General features: G+C 37.9%; 1 protein-coding gene across 1 annotated transcript; it reads left to right on the top strand.

Annotated features, from left to right (window-relative positions):
* The first annotated feature begins 3,908 nt into the window (after window positions 1-3,908).
* Window positions 3,909-5,279, top strand: LOC140177657 (uncharacterized). Its single transcript, XM_072210804.1, has 3 exons — window positions 3,909-4,116; window positions 4,193-4,340; window positions 4,385-5,279. The coding sequence occupies exons 1-3, from the start codon at window positions 3,909-3,911 to the stop codon at window positions 5,277-5,279; spliced, it is 1,251 nt and encodes a 416-aa protein (XP_072066905.1).
* The last annotated feature ends 20,536 nt before the right edge of the window (window positions 5,280-25,815 follow it).

The raw sequence follows: 25,815 nt of genomic DNA, 5'->3' as shown, positions 1-25,815 counted from the left end.
CTAAAACCAGTTCTGCTTGACTTATCTGATATGTGGTCTCCGCTGTTGTGGTTTAGTAATTAATATTTTCGCTAATATATAGAAAAGTGAAAGATGTCGTTCATATTAAGGGTTAAATATGTTGTAGTCATGGTTTTGATTATTATCCTTGCTTCGTTTCCTTTTGAGATGTGTCCAATAAATAGGATGCTCAAGTTATGGAATTGGTTTATTTGGTTTCTATATGTAATGAATGTTTCAAGTTCTTTTGTTACTGATTAATCAGGGGTGTTTATCTATAGGTAGTCTGGAGGGTGGTTTATTTTGTAAATGTGAACATGCTAGGGATTGGACACAAGGTCATCTTTATATCAAACATCATGGATATGTGATTTAGATTTTAGGACCTCCATGAATGATATATAATATATTAATTCAGTTAATGAAGTACAGCAACTCTTTTTATTTATCAACATACTTGTGTTTGGTGTATCATAATTTCTTATTTCTATTACTTTTGTTAGTTAGATTCCTTTTTTTTCTCTATCAAGTAAATATTTATTTTATATTTATATTGTTTTATCTATTCTTTTCATACACGTCAACAATGTTGACACTAAAATTCATGTACTGTGGAAGCAAAGTACTTTTACTGTTTTACATCAATCATGAATAGGAAGATATGATCTTCACATGTGGTGGATTATTAAAAGTGCTAGCACCTATTACTTATTGGACTGAATAAATATATAGTTGGTGAAAATAGTCAACTTGACTTTTACCATTTTTATATTAGTCTTGTCTTTGGCAAAATTCATGAATTTCATATCATAGGTAGCCATCTATATAAGTGTATGCAGTGAGAAAACAAGCTATACTCTTTTATTCTCATTCATTCTCTTCAAAAGAACTTATGGGGGCTCTTTGATTTCTTCTTTTTTTTTTTTTTTTTTTTGGTTATACATAACTGAAGTGGTGTCTCAAAAGAAAGTACTATTTTTTTCGAAATACCATTATGGTGAATATTAGTTGGTTCTAAATTTCTTTAGCTTGGTTAAAATATCATAAAATGTCTCAATCTTATGCTACTGCAAGATTATATAGAAAAAATTATTTAAAGAGAAAGAGAGGATAACAAGTTGAAGATAGAAGAGTCCAATTTTGCTATATTCATTTTTGGATTTTTTGAAAGAAATTGAAATTTATATTTTTCATTACAGATGTTTGTTAATATTATAAAATTGGTGTTCAATTAATATTCTTGGTTGGATTTCTATGCTTTATTGTTTGATGTTATTCCTACTTCTAGTGTTTCTCTTCATTTTAAGTTCAAATATATTGGTATGTGGTATTTATTAACCTACTTGTTTAATTTTTTTGATCTTCCCATAGTTTTAATTTTACATTTAAAGTTCTTTTTTTTTTTTCTTTAGAGGGATCAATTATTTTGCAAAATACTCCAATTATTAATGCCAATTTCATATTATCAGGTATGACTTTATTGTTTTCAAATTTTCTAATTGCTTCATTAACTTAGAAAGTCTATTTATTATTTACATTATTTTTCAATTATTTTAAAATATAAAAAGAACTCTTTTCTAATCATTGTTATCGTATTTATATTTTTGTCTATTTATTTTGGTTTATATATTTTATTATTGAATTAATTTTTGTATATTTTATTTTTTTATGTTGTTTATTATGCATTTACTTATTAATAAATTCATAATTCATGATTGTTTGTTTAAATATTTTTTTGATGTGTATATCTTTATATTTGATTTATTTATAATAAGTTTTTTTTTTTGTTTCATAATAAAAACCCAAATCAAGATGACTCTGAAATATATGATCCTACTGTAAATTCTTGGAATGAGCTTCGGTCTCCTATTGATCATCCACTTTTTTCACAAAGTGAAATTCAAGATATTTTAGTATACTTATAATTGATTTATTTATGGAGTTTGCATTTTCAGATTAATTTAGATATAATCTACTCATTTGGTATATTTAGTCACGTTATGTTCCTTTATAATTTCAATATTCTGGTCGTAATAAATTTTATGTAACATTTTTTTACCAAATATAATATGATAAAAAATAGTATTCATTGATTTTAAATACTTTTAATATAAGTGTCTCAAATTTGGTTAGATTATTATTATTATTATCAAATATTTATATTTTCAATTTGTAGACAATGAGTATCCACCGAATAATTTCTGAATCTTTAATTGTTTACTGGTATATTTTTTTAAGTAAAAAAAAATAAGAAGCATTTAAGTCTTCATTTAATATCATTTTTTACTTAGTTAAATCTTTAAGGATTTGTTTATTATTTAAATTTTTTATTCATTTTTGTAGGTTGTCTCGATATTGATGACCTTGTGTATACTTGTCTCTATTGTGGTGCGTCGTTTTGGTTACTAGAGCGGGTTGAAAAACAGTCAAGAATTAATCAGCCTCTTTTTACACTTTGTTGTTTTCAAGGAAAAATTCAAAAAAATGGAAAGATCGGAACATGGGAATAGATCGAATTTTGTTCTTTCTATTCAATAAGTATTACATTATTACCGAATAATTCAAGGAGGGGCGCACTGCAGGGAGGTCTGCTGGACCTTTCCTGGCTTGAAGAAATCCGTTCCACCTAAGATGGGGGTAAGCTCAGTATCTTCAGAAAGCTCCAGATTTATTATATAATTTGATTCATGGTCATGATAGTAAGTCTTTACAGTTTCAGAAGAAAATTCGGTATTATAATAGTATGTTTGCTTTCACTTCTCTTGGTGATAAAGTAATAGACTCAGTGAATGATGGAACTGGCCCACCGCAATTCATCATAAGTGGCCAAAATTATCATAGGATTGGAAGTTTATTACCTCAGGCTGGTCAAGTTCCGAAATTTGCCCAATTATACATATATGACACAGAACATGAGTTAACGCATAGAGAAGGAATATTTGGGTAAGGTCAACTCTTACAAAAATTTTGTTATGATTGTAATTTTAATTTGTTTCTTTTATTTTCAATTTAATTTTTAGTTGGTAAGATACTAATATGGATGTAATTTTGATTATTATAATAAAAATGTTCGTATCTTATTGTTTAAATATTTAAATATTATTGTTAAGATTCATTCTAATTATAAAAAAATGCATGTTTCTTCATTTTAAGTAAAATTACTTAGTAATATTGTGTTACTATTTTCCTTAATTATAGGCAAAGTTCAGATATAGATAGACAGCTGATAATTGATTTGACCCAAATGATTGATCAATACAATCCTATAGCACAATCATTTAGAAGAGTGAGGGAATTCCATGAGAATCACCCGTCTAAGGTGTGTTCTTTGAAATTGTTTAGTCAAAGAGAACGTGATCGAAGAGTTTATAATTATCCTTCGTGCGATGAAGTTGCTGCTTTGGTTGTTGGTGATTTTGATTCTTCTGATACTGGTCGTGATGTCATTGTTAAATCTGCAGCTGGCCAACTTCAAAGAATATATGAGACATATGCTTTATACTGGCCATTGCAATACCCTTTGCTTTTTCCTTACGGGGAAGATGGTTATCAATTGGGTATTCCTTATCGAGATATTCAAGATATAAATGTTGCAGGGAGAAGGACTAGAGTATCCATGCGAGAATTTATTTGTTTTGTTTGCAAATGAGAGAGCATGAAGATAGCATTATTCATAAGTCTAGAAGATTGTTCCAATAGTTTTTGTTGATTCATTCTCTATGATTGAGTCACAAAGGCTTTATGAAATCAGGAAAAAACAGAGCACAATTAGAGGAGAAGTCTTGCAAGGTATTGAAGAAGCTATGTGACGCGGTGATACTGAAGCATCATCAATTGGAACTCGAGTGATTTTGCCTTCTTTCTTCACTGGTAGTAAACGTTACATGTTTAATAATTGCCAAGATGCTATGGCTATTTGTAAGCATTTTGGGTATCCAGATCTATTTCTTATCCTTACTTGCAATCCTAACTGGCCTGAGTTTCAAAGATATACTAATCGTGATCAAGTTCCAATTGCTGATCGGCCAGACATTGCTTGCCGAGTCTTCCATGCTAAGATGAAGTGTCTTCTTAATGATCTTAAGAATGGTATTTTTTTTGGTCCTCTTAATGCAGGTATATCGAATTCTATATTGAATTTATGCTTACTTATAAAAATTTCTATATCTTCAGACATTTTTTTACTTTTTAGGTATGTATACAATTGAGTTTCAAAAAAAAGGTTTGCCACATGCACATATTCTACTTTGGCTTGATGGAAGGAATAAATTGCAGAATATTGAAATTGTTGATGAGTTGATTTGTGCGGAACTTCCTAATCCTATGAAGTTTCCACATTTGTATAGTGTGTTAGTAAATACATGATTCATGGCCCTTGTGGTAGGGTAAAACCAACTTTTCCATGCATGAAAGATGGAATATGCTCCAAGTTTTATCCGAAGCAGTTTGTTTATTATATGAGTTTTGATGAACATGGTTATCCTATTTACAAGCGTCGAGATATTGGTGTTATAGTTAAAAGTCATGGTGTTGATCCTGATAATAGATTTGTTGTTCCATATAATCCATTATTATTGATGAAGTACCAGGCTCATATCAATTTGGAATTTTGCAGCAAGTCAAATGTTATAAAGTATCTTTTCAAGTACATTAATAAGGGTCCAAATTGTGTAACTGCAACCATTAGTCATTCAACTGAGACAACTCATTCTTTTAAAGTGGTTGATGAGATCAAACAGTATTATGATTGTCGGTATCTTTCACCTTGTGAATCTATGTGGAGAATTTTTGCATATGAAATTCATCATAGATGCCCACCTGTGCAAAGACTCACATTTCATTTACCTAATCAGCAGCATGTTGTGTTTGATGATCATGATACTATTGGCTCTATTTTATTAAGAAATAGAGATTTGATGACAATGTTTACTGCTTGGATGATGGCTAATCGAACATATGTTGAAGGGCGAACACTAACATATGTTGAGTTCCCAGGTAAATTCATTTATGATTTACAATCTCGACAGTGGAAACCAAGAAGAAGGGGATTTTCTATAGGAAGATTGAGTTTTGTTCATCCTTCAACTGGTGAGCTGTTCTATATGGGTATGCTTCTCAATGTGCAAAGAGGATGCACCAGTTTTCGAAGTATAAGGACTGTCAATTCTGTTTTATATGATACATTTCAAGAGGCATGTTCTGCTATGGGTTTTTTAATAGATGATAATGAGTTTGTCTTGGCCATTAATGAAGCAGCTGAGTTATCTTCTGGCGCCTAACTGAGAAAACTTTTTTGTTTCATTGTTAATATCTGGTTCTGTCTCTAGGCCTGTTTTAGTTTGGAATCAAACTTGGAAATATTTATCTACTGATATCATTTATTACAGGCGAAGTGAGCTTCATTTTCCAGATATTTACTTAATCTTTAGTTTATCTTTTTTATTTATAGGATTAAGAAAAACTCTTAACAATAAATAAATAGAAAATGATATGCACAAAGTTTGGAATACATACATAGCATGAAATTTTCAAACAATACAAGTTTTTGATATCTTGATGAATTTACTAACTGAAAAAAATATATATTGCAGGAATAACAATGAATGACGAAGAGTTACAAACATTTTGTCTAATAGAGATAGAGAAATTGCTACAGGCCAATGGAAAATCATTAAGAGATTTTGCTAGTATGCCTCCTAATGTTGATTTGGTCTCACAATTTAGTAATTCTATGGTGTTGCGTGAATTGGAATATGACATTTCTGTGATGCTTGAAGACGGTTCAAATTTTCCAAAGTTGAATGAAGAACAGAAGTCAATCTATAATAGGATTATACATTGTGTTACTAACAAGGAACATGGGTTGTTTTTCATTTATGGGTTTAGTGGGACTGGAAAAACTTTTTTGTATAGACTCTTATCTGCCAAATTGCGTTCTCAAAGAAGAATTGTTATTAATGTTGCTTCAAGTGGAATTGCTTCATTATTGTTACCTGGTAGTAAGACAGCTCATTCTATGTTTGGTATCCCACTTGAATTGAATGAAGATACTATTTGTAGAATTCCGAAAGATAGTCCTAAGGCTGATTTAATTCGGCTTGCTGAGCTGATTATTTGGGATAAAGCTCCAATGGCTAACAAGTTTGCATTTGAAGCTTTAGACAGAAGTTTTCGAGACATAATGACGTCGATTTGGTGTCTTACAAAGATCTACCTTTTGGAGGAAAAATCATTGTTCTTGGAGGTGATTTTTGACAGGTTTTGCCTGTTATTCCTAAAGCTTCTCGTGCTGAGATTGTTATGGCATCAATCAATTCTTCAATTCTTTGGAAGCACTTTGAAGTGTTGACGTTGACAAAAAATATGCGGTTAGAAAGTGCTACAAATCAATCAAATCTGGAAGAATTGAAAAGGTTTTCCGATTGGATTCTTCAGATTGGAGAAGGGCGTATTGGGACAATAATTAACGAAAAGCTTTTAGTTCAAATTCTAAATGAGTTTCTGATTTTTTTCTTCTGATAATCCAGTTGATGATATTATAAATGCAATTTATCCTGACATAGTTAGAAACTTTGATGATACTGATTTTTTCCAAGACAGAGCCATATTAGCTCCAACAATAGAGATTGTTGAAGAAATCAATGATCACATTGTTCAATTGCTACCTGGGGCAGAAAAAGAGTATCTAAGTGCTGATTCTATATGTGGTAGTGATGCTTATTATGATGTTGATGTTGACTGGATAAATACTGAGTTTTTGAATCAAATAAAATGTTCAAGGTTATCGAATCACTTATTGAAATTGAAGAAAGGCGTGCTTATTATTTTGTTGAGAAATATTGATCCAGCTGGTAGCTTATGCAATGGTACTCGCCTTATTGTTAGAGATCTAGGGACAAATGTGATTGGAGCTGAGATTGTCTCAGGGAGTCATGACAAATGAATTTTTGTCGGTATAGAAATTATCAAATGATCAATCGTAGTATAGTCTAAACCGACGCAAAATCCTTCATCAAACAAATCTACAATCTATATCCGAGAGTACTAGTCTCCCGAGTCGTTCTCCCTTGGAATTGCCAAAGTGTGCATCTTATTGATTTAGTAAGCCTTGTTGGAATTCCTTGAAGGTTTTAGCAAGGTAATGAGAAACAAACAATCAATTATCAAAAGACTTGGCTTAGGGTTGACATTAGAAATTCTATCCTTATAGTCCATTCAATGTTGACAACAATTAGGCCTTGCTTCATTTAGTTATCCCCTAGGTATAGAGGGAGGTCAAATGAAAGCAATCAACTTGAGTCACAAGTCCTAGCTTCACCTTATGGGAATCTAGCTTTAGTGCACTCCAAGCCAACTAGCAATCCCTAATTCCAAATCAACTATTGATACAACTATTCAACTTCTTCCAAGGACCAAACCCTATGCCAAGTGTGAAAATTCTACTCCATAGCTAGTGTTGTTATTTTATCAAACATGTGATGAGCAAGAAGGAAAGTCATAGTAAAATGAGAAGGAAAGTCGAATTGAAAGTATTGCAACACAAAGATCTAATAATAAGTCTCAAAGAGTAGCAATGAAAGTCCAAAATAGAGACGAAATCCAAAATTACAAAGTTGAATTCTAGATCTATGAGAATTGATCAATTGCATCTACTACTTGAAATTGGAGAAGAAAATCTATGACATGAACAAAGTGGAGTGAGAATTGTAATGGATCTCACCAAAAAGTCATTGAAAATTCAGAAATTAGATGAGGATGAACCCTAGTGAAGCTTGGAATCTCCCTCTTCTTCTCCCAAAAAGTGTAACTAACTCTCCTCTCCCCCAAAAAATATCTAGCTCTAGAAAATGAACTAACTAAGTGTCTTTAACCCTTGTTCCTTTGGTCTTCTTAAGCTTTTCCTGCCAAGGTGTTTCTCCAAGAGTGGGATCCTTAACTACCTCCACGCCTAAGTCACGTGACTTCTTAAAAAATCATATTCGCAAATCGGCGCGCACGCGCAAGGTACGCGCACGCGCCGTTGAGGCGTCTTGTAATGTGCGCGGAGGCGTGATGTACGCGTGTGCATCCATGAAGATCCTGGCTTAGCCGCTTCTCAAGCCGGCTCTTGGCTTTGGCTCCACGTTGCCCTATCCGCGCGGGCGCGCCAAGTGCGCGCACGCGCCCATGCGGAAATTTCCAAAGCTTAATCCTCATGCTTCCTTCCTTTGTACCCGTCTTCCTTCTCTCTTTCGGTCCATTCCTACTCTATATCCTGAAACCACTTAACACACAAGTCACGGCATCGAATGGCATCAAGAGAAGATTAGAAATGTATCTATTTTAGTGCGAAATAAGCATGTTTTCATTCATGAGGCGAAACTAAGAAAGGAATGCGAAATCTTGTATTTTCATATAGAAAGTGTGTGGAATCATTGATAAAACCCCTGAAATCAGCACAAGATAAACCCTCAAATTGGGGTTCGTCAACCTCCCCACACTTAGATTCTAGCATGTCCTCATGCTTAGAGAAATGCAAGGAAACACAGAAGACCGAGGGATTGCAAAAGTATAAGACTCATGAAGTGCAACCTACTTATATGCATGCAACTATGACTAGTGCCACTATCCACTTGGTTGGGAGCAAATTAACCTTCTTAGGACATATGCGAGCACATGGGATACGATGGTGGTCAAAGCATAGGACTTGCCACTTTCTAAGCATCAAATGCAATATGTGCAAGCTTGCATGAGGAATGCTCGCGAGAGCCGGGAATCAAAGGATTGAGCATCGAACCCTCGTCGGAAGTGTTTGCACTCTAATCACTCGGTGTTTGGGGTTTATTCTCTCAATTCTCCCCTAATCATGCTTTCCAAGATTTTTTTTCATCTAACAATCAACAATTATTCAATGCATGCATATAATTATCATGAGGTCTTTTCCTAGGTCGTAATGGGGTTAGGGTCAAGGTAGGGTCATATATGGCTAGTGGACTTAGAATTTGAATCTTTGATTAACTTAAACTTTTCCCACCTAACCTACATAATGACCTATACAATTAAGTGCTAACCTAACTATCCATTCCTCACCTTTCCACATACTTATGCATTTTCTTTTCGTTTCACCATACTTATGCATTGATTCCTCTTGAGCTTCACTTTGGGGCATTTTGTCCCCTTTTTATTATTTTTCCTCCTTTTTTTTTTGTTCTTTTGTTTTTCTCATTTTTCATTTTTTTTCATTTTTTTTTATATACAAGAGCGTCAATGCATAAGGTTTTACATTTGATCAATACATGAGTATGTACCCAATTCCCAATATTTTCAATAATAACACAAAATACCCTCTTATTCACCCGATGTCCCATGGTTCCCACACTTGAATGATACTCACACACACTAGCCTAAGCTAATCAAAGATCCAAATAAGGACTTTTATTGTTTTCCGCTTTAAGGCTTGTAATGTACTAAATTAAGAACAAAGTGGGTTAATCGTAGGCTCAAATTTGGCTAACAAAGGAAGATAGAGGGTAAGGCCATTTGGGAGAGTGAGCTAATGAAATGATGGCCTCAATCATATAAATGCATGAATACACCAAATAATGGACATAAAGAATCAAACAAATCAAAGATTACAATCATAGAGAGAGAATAATGCACACAAGAAGGAAAAATAAGTGGTTATAAGATGTAACCACATCATTAGGCTCAAATCTCACAAGCTTGTGTTCTTAACTTCAAACCCATGTTCCAAAATATAATTCTTCATGCAATTTTGGCATCAAAGCATTAAAATTTGCAATGCCATGGTCGCCCCAAAGTGTTGGTTTCCTAAGAGAGAATTTCATTGTTCCAACCAAGCAGACTTATCATGCGAATGGTGCCAACTAAAACCTAATCATGCAACCTATCCTAATTTATTCAGATTTATTCAGATGTTACCTACGGAGATCAGTCGGCCGACCTCCCCACACTTAAAACTTAGCACGGTCCTCCGTGCTAGAGGTTAGGTGCACTCGGCCGAGTGTGCCACATCCCCAATGCCATTGCTATCCCCGCTTGAAGTTGCGGTGGAGGTGGAGATATCGGGTTCTTCTATAGGTGGGGTGATTACGCTGAGAAGCCTCTTCACATGAGCATAACGGCGTTGGTTACGCCTCTCATAGCGGTCTAATTTGTTGTGAAGGTCTTCAAGGTGTTGGGCGGCCGATTTTTGTGATGTAGATGAAGTGGTAGCGTGGCCAGTTGGTGTGGGCAGTTCAATGTCCTTGGTGACTTCCGGAGGCTTGAGGCATCTCTTGGTCGGAATGATATCACCATCAACCGGTATTGAGGTTCGCCTATCTTTAGTCTCCCGGTTGACGCCGGCTTTCGCAACTAATGCCGTCACTAAAGCGGGGAATGGTAGATTTCCCTTGGCATGAATGCGCCCCATGGATTGGCGGATGGCATGCGGAACGTCGACCGGTTTCTCGGTCAAGATGCACCATATCAATAAGGCAAGCTCGGCGGTGATGGATGACCCATGTGTGCTTGGGAGCACGTAGTGAGCTAGAATTTGGGCCCATGCCGTGGCTTCTTGAGTGAGGTGGCGGACATCTAAACCCTTGGGTCTTCGCTTTATGGTCCCCCGAATCCAATATGCGTCGGGTAAAGCAATGACGCGGAGGATCGCACTCCAATCGAATGCGCGGTCAACGCATGTAGCCAAGACTTCTTGGTAGGCGTCATACGCATCCATTGACGGTTCAATCCCAAGGACTTCTCGGATGGTTTCCACTGTGACCGACACTTGTTTTCGGCGCACAAATATTGATGTGAGATGAGGTGAGTGGAAGTTGGAGTAGAATTCCACCACCCATGAGAGATTGGCCTCCGTTGGTTGCCTCAATAGGAACCTCCATTGCCTCCGGTCAATGTGTGGCATCACAATCGGACTGAGGTGAGCCGGTAAGACTAGGAGGGGTTCCGGATGGTAATTCCTTTCAATCATTCTGGAGTAAACAAGTTCGCAGTAACGGTTGGGAAACTTGTTTGAATCCTTAGGAGGGTTGTCCTTCTCTAGAACGTCAACGGGGCCCTTGGTCTTCTTCAGGAGGGGCCTGGCCGTTAGTTCTTGGCGCACTTTATTGGAAGCTGGCTTCTTGGGGCCTTTCCCGTTGTCCTTTTTGATGACCATCCTGTGGAAGCAAGAAAGGGAAAATATCAAACTCAAAGAGTGGAGGTACATGAGCTCTATGTAATGAAAAGTTATGCCATAAAATATGGGTATCTTTGTTACATGACAGCTGCAACACGTAACTAGGATAATGTGTGAAGAGCAAGGCAAATTATTTTCATGTGGTGCAAGGGTAGTTTAAGCATGCAAGGAAGAGGCATGAGAAGCGCACACCCTTGGGGGCCATAATTGGAAGGCAAGCTAAGAAAATGGGAAAGAATGGTTTGTGGAAAGTGGGGATGCACTCAAAAGTGATTAGTTGAGAGGCAAGGTAGTCACAATGAGTCCAAAATTCAAGTGTGCCTTTCATCGAACACTTGGTGTGCATCCTTCAAGTAGTATGTGATTATGTGAAAATGAGAGCAATGTAACTTTCCACAATCCATTATTAAGGATTATAATGCATATTGAGTGCAAGAAAAGTAAGCAACACCATTCATCTATTCATGTAAGTGAGTTTGAGACCCAAATGCCCATGAAGAATTGGATTGAAAGAGAGGAGAGAGCAAAGACATCCCAAGGGAGTAACTAGAGAAAGAAGGAAGAGAGAAGAAAAAAAAAAGAAGAAAGAAGCTACCTAAAAGATGGTGCAACTAAATGAATAAGAACTACAAGAGATTAAAGGACTAAGAGGGAGCCTAGTATAATACCTTGTGAGATGGAGAAGGATATGGGAGAAGAAGAGAGGTGGAATGAGAATGAAGGGGTGAGTGTGCCCCCTTTTTGTTTAAAGAAGGCGTCGATCACCGGCGCGTGCGCGCGCGGTGCGCGCTCGCGCAGGGAGCGAGGTGGACTAGGGGCGCGCGTGCGCACAGTGCGCGTGCGCGTCCATGCGCTTGGGCTGGCGGCACAGGAGAGGCACAGGGGTGGCATAACTCTATGGACGAAGTACCAGAGATGGCTTCAGCGCTTTTTGGCGCGCGCGCGCACTGTGCGCGCGCGCGTCCTCGTGGTTGTGCCCCAGGAATGAGAAGGGCCTGGAGGGGGCTCAACTCTCTGTGAAGTGGCCCAGAGAGGAGTGCACACTAGAAGGGCACGTGCACGGCTGCGGCGCGCGCGCGCGCGCGTTTCGTGCTCGCCTGGTATGGACGCGTGCGGGCCAGGTGCGCGCACGCGGCAGAGCTGCTGGGTCGGTGGCTTAGTGTAAGCTTGAGAGTGGCTTAACTCTCTGTAGGATGTACTAGGGGGGTCGGCAAGGCAATCGGCGCGGACGCGCACAGTGCGCTTACGCGTCGATTGGCAGATTTCGCCCATGTGCGCGGACGCGCCATGTGCGCGCATGCGCAGAGGGGTGGTTTTTTTTTTTTTTCTAAATTTGCAAGTGTTGACACCACTTTTGACATTCCAAACCCCCCCCATACAGCCACTTAAGCACTATAGCAGGGCATTTTACTTGGTAAACTATCAAGGAAGTCAACAAATAAAGCGGAGTTGTCATTAAAATCTAGCTAACAAACATGAAGTCAAGTGTCTATGTACAAATCTCAAAGGAAGATCTTACCATGGTGGGGTGTCTCCCACCTAGCACTTTTGTTTAACGTCCTTAAGTTGGACTTTCAGTAGCTTATAGTGTTTGTTCAAGGGTTGCATCCCTCAAGAGGAACACTTCAAATTCCTTGGCGTTCTTTCTTTGCTCACCATGATACAATTTGAGACGGTGCCCGTTTACCTTGAAGATGTCCGGGTTTGATGGGTGGCGCAAGTGGTAGACTCCATAAGGTTCTACTTTCTCCACTTGGTATGGCCCATCCCACCTTGATCTAAGCTTTCCGGGTAGTAATCTCAACCTTGAATTGTAGAGAAGGACTAGGTCACCGGGTTGGAATTCTCTTCTCCTAATGTTCTTGTCATGGATGGCTTTCAACTTTTCCTTATAAAGTCTAGAGTTGTCGTAAGCTTCCAATCTCAAACATTCTAATTCTACCAATTGAAGCTTTCTCTCTACTCCGGCTCCACCCAAGCTCATATTACACTCCTTTACGGCCCAATAAGCTTTGTGTTCAATCTCCACCGGTAAGTGACATGCTTTACCATATACAAGCCGGAAGGGGCTCATGCCAATGGGTGTCTTGTAAGCCGTTCGATAGGCCCACAGTGCATCGAAGAGTTTAATGCTCCAATCTTTCCTATTCGGCTTTACAATCCTTTCTAACACATGCTTGATTTCCCGGTTAGAGACTTCGGCTTGGCCGTTTGTCTGAGGGTGGTAAGCCGTGGCGACTTTGTGGATGATGCCATATTTTCTCATGAGGCCGTCTATTCTTTTGTTGCAAAAGTGGGATCCTTGGTCACTTATGATTGCTCTTGGGGCACCAAAGCGACAAATGATATTGTTCCTCACAAAAGAATACACAACATTAGCGTCATCCGTTCGGGTGGGGATTGCCTCCACCCATTTTGACACATAATCGACGGCTAACAAGATGTAGAGAAAGCCATTGGAATTTGGAAATGGTCCCATGAAGTCGATTCCCCATACGTCAAAGATTTCGCAAAAAAGCATATTTTGTTGGGGAATTTCGTCCTTCTTGGAAATATCTCCAAACCTAATACATTGGGGACAAGATTTGCAATAGAGAGAAGCATCTTTGAGGAGAGTTGGCCACCAAAATCCGCAATCAAGGATTTTTCTTGCCGTTCTTTGGGGCCCGTAGTGACCACCTCCTTCGGAAGCATGGCAAGCGTCCAAGATTGCTTGGAATTCGGTTTGAGGTATGCACCGTCGCATTATTTGGTCCGCTCCACACCTCCACAAATAGGGATCATCCCAAATATAGTATTTGGATTCGCTTTTCAGCTTATCCTTTTTGTTTTTGTCGAGATTGGGAGGGAAAGTGCGTGAAACCAAATAGTTTGCTATTGGGGCATACCAAGGAACCACTTCCGAGATTGCATGCAAAGCGTCTAAAGGGAAGGAATCATTGATAGGAGTGGTGTCGCCTTTTGTGTGTTCGAGGCGACTTAAATGGTCCGCCACTAGGTTTTGGGAACCGCTCCTATCTTTGATTTCCAAGTCAAATTCTTGTAATAAGAGCACCCAACGAATTAATCTCGGTTTTGATTCTTTTTTTGCCAACAAGTACTTTAGTGCCGCGTGATCCGAATATACTACTACCTTGGAACCAAGAAGATAGGCTCGGAACTTGTCCAACGCAAAAATAATAGCTAAAAGTTCCTTTTCGGTAGTAGTGTAGTTGGATTGGGCTCCGTCTAATGTTTTGGAAGCATAAGCTATGACATAGGGAATCTTACCCTCGCGTTGTGCTAACGCGGCTCCTATCGCATAATTCGAAGCATCACACATGATTTCAAAGGGTTGAATCCAATTGGGTCCTCGTACAATAGGGGCTTGTGTCAATGCTATCTTGAGTTTGTCATATGCCTCTATACATTCCTTGCTCATCTCAAATTCGGTGTCTTTTTGTAGTAATCGAGAGAGAGGTAAGGCTACCTTGCTAAAGTCCTTGATGAATCTCCGGTAGAATCCTGCATGTCCAAGGAAAGAACGGACTTCCCTCTCGGAGGAGGGGTAAGGTAAACTGGATATGACATTTATCTTTGCCGGATCTACGGAGATGCCTTCCTTTGATACTATGTGTCCCAAAACAATGCCTTGTTTGACCATGAAATGACATTTTTCAAAATTTAAGACAAGGTTTGTTTTGGTGCATCTTTCTAAGAATTTTTCAAGGTTACCTAAGCAATGCTCAAATGACTCACCATACACGCTAAAATCATCCATGAAAACTTCCATCGATTGCTCTAGAAAGTCCACAAATAGGCTCATCATGCATCTTTGAAACGTTGCCGGTGCATTGCATAGGCCAAATGGCATACGCTTGTAAGCATACGTTCCAAAGGGGCAAGTAATGTGGTTTTTTCTTGGTCTTCTAGAGCAATATGAATTTGGAAGTATCCGGAGTAGCCATCAAGAAAACAATAGTATGATTTACCGGCTAACCGATCAAGCATTTGATCGATAAACGGTAGTGGAAAGTGATCTTTTCTTGTGGCCGCATTCAATCTTCGGTAGTCTATGCATACTCTCCAAGAATTCTGCACTCTTGTTGCTATAAGTTCACCACTTTCGTTTTTGATTGTTGTCACTCCGGACTTCTTTGGCACTACTTGGACCGGGCTTACCCATTCACTATCCGAGATAGGATAGATGATGTCCGCTTCAAGTAGCTTAGTGACTTCTTTCTTTACCACCTCAAGAATGGTTGGGTTAAGTCTCCTTTGAGGTTGTCGGACCGGTCTTGCTCCTTTTTCAAGAAATATACGGTGCTCGCATACTTGGGGGCTTATTCCCACTAGATCCGCCAAACTCCACCCAATTGCCCTTTTGTTTTTCCTCAATACATTAAGCAATTTTTCTTCTTGTTGAGGAGTTAACTCTTGTGCAATTATCACGGGTAGCTTTTGGGCTTCATCAAGGTATAAATACCTTAAGTGAGGTGGTAGTGGCTTCAATTCCATCCTCTTATCATTCCTTGAAGTTTGAGTTTCCGGATGGTTTGTATGATGTGTGGTATTTAGTTCGCTTGACTTTTCATTTGCTTCGTCGACCATGCACTTCTCATCTAGTCTTGCAAGATGCACTTCGGCTACTATGTTGTCGATTGGGTCACACCGAAATAGAGAGTGGTTTTCCGGTGGATGCTTCATTGCTTCCTCTAAGCTAAAGCTTACAATTCTTCCATCTATTTCAAATGAGTAGTTCCCCAAGTAAGCATCAAGCTTAAATCTAGAAGTCCTCAAGAATGGCCTTCCAAGTAGGATAGATGATGCTCTTTCGGTTTCGCTTGACGGCATTTCAAGGACATAGAAGTCAATCGGAAACACCAACCCCTTTATATTCACCAATACATCTTCCGCAACACCTGCTACGGTTATTATGCTTTTATCCGCTAGGACAAATCTTGCCGTCGACCTTTTTAGTGGGGGCAACTTCAATACCCGGTAAACGGAGAGCGGCATGATGCTAACACATGCTCCGAGGTCACACATACAATTTCTAAATTGAACTCCATTGACGGTGCAAGTGACCATACAAGGGCCTGGGTCATCACACTTCTCCGGTAATGTTCCCATCAAAGCGGAAATAGAACTCCCCAATGGGATGGTTTCCAATTCAAGAATTCTATCCTTGTTTATGCATAAATCTTTGAGGAATTTGGCATATCTAGGAACTTGATGGATGGCATCAAAGAGGGGGATGGTTACCTCAACTTTCTTGAACATTTCTACCATTTTGGGGTCGAGTTCCATGCGCTTTTTAGCTTTCTTTGCAAGTGTTGGAAATGGAAGTGGTTGAGCAATTTCTTCTTCCAAGGTTCTTTTGGCCTTGGTTGTCTCCCTTGTTGGTTGGGCTTCATCCTCAACTATGGCTTGTGGTGTCTCCTCTTCCACTACCTCTTCTATATCTATTCCCTCTTCCTCTTGGGCGGTTGTGATAGGACTTGGGTCCTTTGCTTCCTTTTCTTTTAGTTGTGTACCGGATCTAAGGGTGATGGCATTGATGCCCCCTTTTGGATTTGGTTGAGGTTGAGAGGGAATGACACTTTGGATTGGGGGTTGAGGAGTGGGTGTCGATGGTGTATCCATGCGTGCAAGAAGAGCTTGTAGTGTAGAGGTGAGGCCGGTGAGGCCGGAAGCAAGTGTGTTTTGTAATTCCTTTTGGCCTTGGATAATGGTCCGGAGTGTTTCGTCTTGGTTGGAGGGGGTGGCTGCATATGTGAGTTGAGGAGTTTGTGATTGGTTGGGTGGTGGTCTTTGATGTGGTGGTTGATATGTTTGGTAGTTTCTTTGTGGGTTTTTTTGATTGTATGGTTGATTTTGTAAGTTGTATGGTCGGTTTTGTGAGAAATTTTGCGGGTTGTTATTCCATCTTTGACCTCCTCCATTGTTGTTGTTGTCCCTATTCCCTTGTTGATGATTGTCTTTCCAATTTTGATTATTGTGTCCACTTCCTTGGTTGTAGCCTCCCCCTTGATAAGGGTGTCCTTGGTTAGGATTACCTCCTTGGTAGTACCCTTGATTAGGGCGGTCATAGAAATTATGGGTAGCCGCCAAGGTGTTGTCTTCTTGAAGGATTGGGCACTCATCCGTGTGGTGAGAGTAGCAAGAGAAAATGCCACATACTCTTTGAGGGACCAATTGTTGGTTGTGTTGTTGAGGTGGTGGAGGGTGTTGTTGATATGATTGAGGTTGTTGTGGTTGTTGTTGGTTCAATTGGAGTTGCCTCAAAACGGATGTCATCTCATTTAAGGATTGAGTTAGAGCGGTGGCTTCACTACTAGTTGATACCTCGTTCACGGTCCTTGGACGGTTGACTCTTCGCCTCATATGTTGATTGGATTCGGCTAAGTCAATAATAAGTTGCCATGCCTCCTCCGCGGTTTTATATTTGGACAAAGAACCATTGCTAGAAGTGTCCAAGAGGGTTCTATCTTGCTCCCGCATCCCTTGACATATGTATCCAAGCAATACTTAAGTGTCAATCATGTGATTAGGGCATGCATCTAGTAGTTTGCGAAACCGTTCCCAATACTCATAGAGTGGTTCCGTCTCACCTTGCACAATACAAGACATTTCCTTCCTTAGCCTATCCATCTTTTCCGGGGGCAAGAATTTATCCAAGAACCCCCTTCTAAGTAGGTCCCAATCGGAGGTAACTTCACTAGAGAGGGTGTAGAACCATTCTTTGGCCTTATCCTCAAGAGAGAAAGGGAAAGCAAACAACCATATAGCAACTTCATCGGACCCTTCCCGTCTAGTAGTCGAGCATATGCGATGGAAGTCCTTGAGATGTCGAATAGGGTCTTGTGCGGGAAGCCCGTGAAACTTGGGTAGGAGGTTGATCAAAGCGGTCTTCAATTCAAAGTTCGCATTCAAATTGGGGTGAGTTACATGAAGGGGTTGAAGGACATAATCCGGTGCACCCGCTTCCTTGATGGTAACTCTCCTTGGAGCGTCCATGGTATTAGTACCTAAAACAAAAGAAGAGTTGTTAGTGAGATTGATGGGAGTATGATTAATGCCTTCTTTGAGTGACGGTTCAATGTTCACTTCTAGTAAGGTGGTTGAGGTGGTGAAAACCTCTTCACCTTTTCCAAATCTTAGCCGCCTCCGAGCTTGTCTAATATGAAACAAAGTTCGTTCTATTTCCGGATCAAAAGGGGTTAAGCTCGGATTCGGTTGTGAACGCGTCATGCAATGAAGGGGAAATGGAATTCATTGTAACGATGAGGAGTTAGTCAATTGAGTAGTTTACAATGAAGTGCAACTATGTACATATATACATACTTAATCCAAAACAATAACATGGCACACTAAGCAACTTCCCCGGCAACGGCGCCATTTTGGCAAATGAATTTTTGCCGGTATAGAAATTATCAAATGATCAATCGTAGTATAGTCTAAACCGACGCAAAATCCTTCATCAAACAAATCTACAATCTATATCCGAGAGTACTAGTCTCCCGAGTCGTTCTCCCTTGGAATTGCCAACGTGTGCATCTTATTGATTTAGTAAGCCTTGTTGGAATTCCTTGAAGGTTTTAGCAAGGTAATGAGAAACAAACAATCAATTATCAAAAGACTTGGCTTAGGGTTGGCATTAGAAATTCTATCCTTATAGTCCATTCAATGTTGACAACAATTAGGCCTTGCTTCATTTAGTTATCCCCTAGGTATAGAGGGAGGTCAAATGAAAGCAATCAACTTGAGTCACAAGTCCTAGCTTCACCTTATGGGAATCTAGCTTTAGTGCACTCCAAGCCAACTAGCAATCCCTAATTCCAAATCAACTATTGTTACAACTATTCAACTTCTTCCAAGGACCAAACCCTATGCCAAGTGTGAAAATTCTACTCCATAGCTAGTGTTGTCATTTTATCAAACATGTGATGAGCAAAAAGGAAAGTCATAGTAAAATGAGAAGGAAAGTCGAATTGAAAGTATTGCAACACAAAGATCTAACAACAAGTCTCAAAGAGTAGCAATGAAAGTCCAAAATAGAGACGAAATCCAAAATTACAAAGTTGAATTCTAGATCTATGAGAATTGATCAATTGCATCTACTACTTGAAATTGGAGAAGAAAATCTATGACATGAACAAAGTGGAGTGAGAATTGTAATGGATCTCACAAAAAAGTCATTGAAAATTCAGAAATTAGATGAGGATGAACCCTAGTGAAGCTTGGAATCTCCCTCTTCTTCTCCCAAAAAGTGTAACTAACTCTCCTCTCCCCCAAAAAATATCTAGCTCTAGAAAATGAACTAACTAAGTGTCTTTAACCCTTGTTCCTTTGGTCTTCTTAAGCTTTTCCCGCCAAGGTGTTTCTCCAAGAGTGGGATCCTTAACTGCCTCCACGCCTAAGTCACGTGACTTCTTAAAAAATCATATTCGCAAATCGGCGCGCACGCGCAAGGTACGCGCACGCGCCGTTGAGGCGTCTTGTAATGTGCGCGGAGGCGTGATGTACGCGTGCGCACCCATGAAGATCCTGGCTTAGCCGCTTCTCAAGCCGGCTCTTGGCTTTGGCTCCACGTTGCCCTATCCGCGCGGGCGCGCCAAGTGCGCGCACGCGCCCATGCGGAAATTTCCAAAGCTTAATCCTCATGCTTCCTTCCTTTGTACCCGTCTTCCTTCTCTCTTTCGGTCCATTCCTACTCTATATCCTGAAACCACTTAACACACAAGTCACGGCATCGAATGGCATCAAGAGAAGATTAGAAATGTATCTATTTTAGTGCGAAATAAGCATGTTTTCATTCATGAGGCGAAACTAAGAAAGGAATGCGAAATCTTGTATTTTCATATAGAAAGTGTGTGGAATCATTGATAAAACCCCTGAAATCAGCACAAGATAAACCCTCAAATTGGGGTTCGTCAAGTCACATTGGAGATAAAGTTTTCATTCCTCGGATGAATTTAATTCGGAGTGATGCTGGGATACCTTTCAAATTTCAACGGAGACAATTTCCTATAAACTTGTGTTTTGCAATGACTATCAATAAGAGTCATGGTCAAACTCTATTCAGTCTTGGACTATTCTTGCGTCGACCAGTATTTTCTCATGGTCAACTCTATATTGCTATTTCTCGAGTGAAGAGCAAAGATGGTTTAAGAATTTTGGTATATGGCGAGAAAAATGATGATTCTACTTTAACTCAGAATGTCGTATTTAAAGAAGTATTTGATAAGATTTTATAATTTATTTTGTTTTGTTTTTATATTAATGTTATTTTATGTGGTGGTTATTTTTTGTAATGATACTGCTTTGTTGTATTAAATATAAAGATAAATTAAAATGTTAACCTATTTTATAAGATTCAGTTTATTCAAATACGTTTTAATAAATTATTTTTCTATTTACTAAATTGTATTTTTATGAAAATATCTTTAAAAATTTTTTTAATTGGTAAAATATTTTTTTCTTAATATACTCTTCAATAATTTTTTATTTATTAAATTCTAATTTTACCAAAATTTCTTTAATAATCATTTTTATATTTTACTATTAATTTTCTAATATCAATGCACATTTTTTAACATTGAATAAAAAAATTCTTACCAATATTAATATGTATAATAATTAATAATAATAATTAATAAATTAATAAATAATTAACAAAACAAATTCTTTCAAATCAATAACCCACTAACCCTGAAATCCTAAATCCACTCTCACCTCTACATCAGAGAAAAGAGAGCAGCCACCCTCCACCAATTATTATTACCGTTTTAATTTTGATTCTCTATCCGTTTTATTTTTCATTTATATTTTTGTGGTAAATTGCTAAAAGAGAATTGAAAAACATTTTAAAATATTATAATATAATATATTCACAATAAAAAAAAGATAATTATAAAAAAATAGCAAATTAATGGATTACATGCTCACATATAATCTTTTCACACTTTTTAAAATTGACCGAATTAAAAAAATTAAATGATTTTTGAATTTATAAAAAAAATTCATAGGATGTATATTACTAAATTTACACTTTACTATTTCTCATCCTTTTCTTTTAATTATTTTTTATCTTTTTTTTCTTCTTCCTTTTAATTTTTTACTCTTTTTATATTCTGTCTCTATTTTGTTTAACATATCTTTCACTCATTATTTTTTTAATATGTATGCATTTTGTTTTATATTATTTTTTGTTATTTATAAATCATAAAGTAACCTGCGCGTTTTATTTTAACTAATTATATTTACTCATTCTAATTAAAATATCAAATTATTTATTTTTCATATCATGTATTAGACCGTGCAATTGCACGCGGCATCGACTAGTATATATATATTCTTCGAGAAACAGTTTATTTTTGTCCGTTTGAGGAATAAAGTATTGTTAATTTAGATTTGATTGTGTACATTTCTTCGGGTTTCAAGGTTGTGGTGATTAGCTTAAGGATGTTCCTAATGGTAGGTTCAATTGGCTCAATGACTTTACATTTAAACCCTATTATTTTTGCCCCAACAAAAATCTATTGCTGCATTGTGTTTGTTCTGTATTTTGTTATTTGCACTTTATTCTGGAATTGTTTTTGGTTGAAATAATAAGTATTGCTTGTTGGTAGCTTATTGATCAAGTTACTATGGATATTATTTGAGGTTCCATTTGACTATCTCTGGCGGTGGACTTTGGGCCGCTAACAATGTTGTGGAAGTAGAAATGGAGGTGGCTGAGCTTCTCTTTGCGGAGGCCTAGAGATGTCAGAGAAATGCTTCGATAGAAGCGAGGTTGTTTGGCTGTTACATGGGAAGTGAAGAGGAAGAAGAGGACGGTGAGTGTGGAGAAGAAGGTTAAGGCTTTGGCCATGGTGATGGTTGTTAATAATAATAATAATAATGGGGTGTGACTTGTGATTTGTGATTTGTGTGTTGTGAGAAGATAAGGTAAGGGTTGCATGTATTTATAGTGAATTATACAGTACAGTTCTACGGAGACAATGTGAACATTGTGATTTCCCTGTAAATGGAGATTGAAACTACTTTATTGGCTCATATCTTTTTGTTTCCAGAATTTCTTTCTCTTTATTTTGTTTATTTTTTAGTATTCTATTGTTAGTCTTGATGCTTTTTACAAGTTTTCATGGTACCGAGATTCCAATCAATGATAAGAATTTTTTTTATTATCTTATGACTGATTAGAGGATAAATATTAATCTTTTAGTCCTATCTCAATTAGTTATCATAAAAGAGAAATACAGAAGTATTTACTGCCATTTACTGCCCCAAGTTGCATCAGGTTACTATATCCTCTAACTTGTAGAATCTATCTGAAGGTGTATGGCAGAAAACCATCCTCATGAAAAATATGAATCAAGTTGGTAAAATAGATTACTTCAGATCTGGCTTCAAAATTACATTACTTTACAAATATACAAGTTGTTTACAGTTGAAAACTGAAAAGGTTGGAAGTTGCAATTTGTCACAAAAGCTGGATGTTAACATTTTCTTGTTTGGATCTCTCTCCTGCATGCTCTCTTCGTCTATTCCTTTTTCTTTAGCTTTTTTGTTGGCTTTTTGCAGGCTATAGCTGTCGCACATGAAGTTATTAGGCTAGTACAAAATGTGGCTGATTCGTATCATACCCTTGGACTTGTCTATTATGACCTTGAGGATTACAAAAGGGCGATGGATTTTTACATGATTGCTGCTCATTTGACTCCAAAAGATTCATGCCATTGGAAAATGCTTTATGACTGACCTAGGAGAGATGTTTTATTATTTTTTGAGTAAACTATCGTTTCTACTCACGAAAGTTTTAAACGCTGACAAATTTACTCACAAGAAAAGAAAATTGCCATTTGCACTCATAAAACTTGAGTTTCATATAACAAAATTATCCAAATACTAAAAAATTATTTTAAAATCTCAAATGACCCTTCTCCTAACCCTAATCTCAACCCCCTTCTTCCAAATCTCATCCATTCCTTTATTCTTTTCAGAAATTTCACCACCTCCTTCACCAACACCACCACCATTTCCACTGCCACCAACCGTCAACCTCACCTTTCTCTTTCTCCACAGCCATAAACAACAACGATAGTAATGATCCTTTGCTTCTTGCAACCTTTGCTTCCTGCAACTGCTCATCTGCTCTATGCCTTGCGTTCTTCTCCTCTTCTATCACAAACACGTCGCTACTCATTCCTCTTCTCAACCACCTCCATTTCGATGACCACCACTCTTTCACTATCTCTTACCTCACCACTAAGTGCGGTTTATTCCATGAAAACGCTCTCAGAGCACACAAACGTGTTCTCTTTGACACCCCATCAAGCCAGATTTCGTCATCTCTTCTTCAAAGTTCACGGTTTCTCACTCTCCCAAATCACCACCATCATGTGCAAGATTCCTGTGTTACTCACATGCGACCCCACCAAAGCGATCTTGCCAAAGTTTCAATTTTTAGCATCTAAAGGTGCTTCTTCTTCTGACATTATATTGAAAGTGATGGAGGAAGGGTGGTGATGGTAATGGCGGTAATAAAGTGTTGATAGGATTTGGGATTAGAGAAGTGATTATGAGAAGTAAAATTAAAAGTTAGAGTGCAGTTGTTGTAGTATAGTGGAGAAGGAGGAATATGAGGCTGACGGTTGGTGACGGTGGCGGTGATGATGGTGTTGGTGAAGGAGGTGGTAAAATTGAATAAAAGAATAAAGAGAGGGTTGAAATTTGCGAGAGGGGTATTGAGATTAGGGTTAGGAAAAGGGTAATTTGGGGTTTTTAGGTTATTTTTCAACGTTTGGATAATTTTGTCATATAGAATCCATCTTTTATGGGTGCAAATGGTAATTTTCTTTTTTTGTGGGTAGATTTGTCAGTGTTTAAAATTTTCGTGGATAGAAATGGTAGTTTATGCATCTTCATCCTTAATTAGTTATGCTTCTGGAACTATTCAGCTGCATGAATTCTCATTCCCAGTTGAATCATGAAAGTTGTTAGAATTTCATCTACTAATATGTCCACATAATAAATAACCTATGCAGGAAAAATATGGGGAAAATGGTTCATAATTAACTCAATTTTCCATTTCAAAATATCTCTGTTAGTTTTACCTCATTGGAGTTTGTCACCTTTTAAAAGTACCCGAATCAATATATTCATTTTTAAAATGCTTTTCTGTTCGAAGAGAAGAAGTTTAATTACTGAATTGAGAACCTTTTCCAACTGCAGAGAACAAGGTGATATTTTTCAAGCCAGTTACTGCCTTTCAAAAGCAATAACAGCAGATCCCAAGGACGAGACTCTTAGGAAAGAACGTGCGATATTTTATGTTAAGCTTGGACATTATCAAAAAGCTGCTACTGCATATGAGCAAGTACATCACCTTTGTCCTGGGAATGTTGAAGCACTAACAGAAGCAGCTAAGGTTTGTCTTTAGCTCTGTTCTAAGTCAGAGATGCTGCTTATTTTGTTGCCACTGTATATTGTTAACAACAGTGATTCTTCCTCTTCCCCAGCTGAGATTATGATATTTGCGTTTTCATTATTTGATCACTTCTAATTTTGACCCAATTATTTATTTAGAAGTTGACTTTCATTGTAGAATTTATCTTTTACTACTTTATTTTAGTGCTACCAAAAATGTGGCCAAGTTGCCTGATCAATCCAAATTCTTTAAGATTATCTCTAAGGAGTGGTGTGCGAATTTGTGACTCGCACAACTAAACCGGCAAGTTCACCGAGTCATCCAAGTAATATCTTAGGTGAGTGACGGTCGAATCCCACAAGGATTACCGGATTGAGCAAGCTGTGGTTCTCCTGCAGATCTTAGTCATGCGAATAGAAAGATAGTTGTTGTTTGTTGTAGGCACATAAATAAGCAATAACAATAAAACGTAGAAACAGTAGTGAGAGATCAGTTAAGGCTTCGAAGATGCTTATTCTTCTGGATTAACACGTCATACTAACTACTCAAACGATGAATGATTCCTTCAATGGCAAGGCTGTAAGTGATTAAGCCATGGGTCGTGGTCATTAATCTTCTCTGATCCAAACCAAACGCCCGCACAGGCTAGATCAATCTGGGAGAGGGTGAAGCTCGCGCAATTCAATCTCTGATGATCCTTCTCAAAATGCCATAGACAAGGTCGGATCTTCTGGATTGGAGAAAGAAGCTCTGTGATTCTAGCCCTTGGAGCCACAAGAACCTCAATTACCCCTGACTAACGGGATTTCATGTCACATATCCCAATTATCCCAAGTAACTTGTTGTTACCCATGATGCACTCTCAAGCTATAGCTCAATACTATCCGGGTTAGGACTCGTAAAGAACTCATGTAGAAAAGGGGGTCATACTTTCGTTTCACCCCAAATTCATAAGGATAAAGAATGACAATGCATCATAGAATAGAATCAAACATAGATTGAATTAGAAAAGTAATTGTATTAATCCATAGGAATCAGCAGAGCTCCTAACCTTAACCTAGGAGGTTTAGTTGCTCATAATGTATAGAAATAATGTGTATGTACTTCTCCCCTCTTGGGAGGCATAGTCCTCAGGAGGAAGGAAGTCCCTTATTTATAATAAAAACTCTAAGACTAAACCTAAAAGATATTGTTTAAAAATTACAAAAAGGACATAAAATAA

Source organism: Arachis hypogaea, chromosome 13, assembly GCF_003086295.3.
Source record: "Arachis hypogaea cultivar Tifrunner chromosome 13, arahy.Tifrunner.gnm2.J5K5, whole genome shotgun sequence".
Classification (NCBI taxonomy): Eukaryota; Viridiplantae; Streptophyta; class Magnoliopsida; order Fabales; family Fabaceae; genus Arachis; species Arachis hypogaea.
The sequence above is the reverse complement of the archived record's forward strand: the minus strand, read 5'-3'. Positions and strand labels throughout refer to the sequence as shown.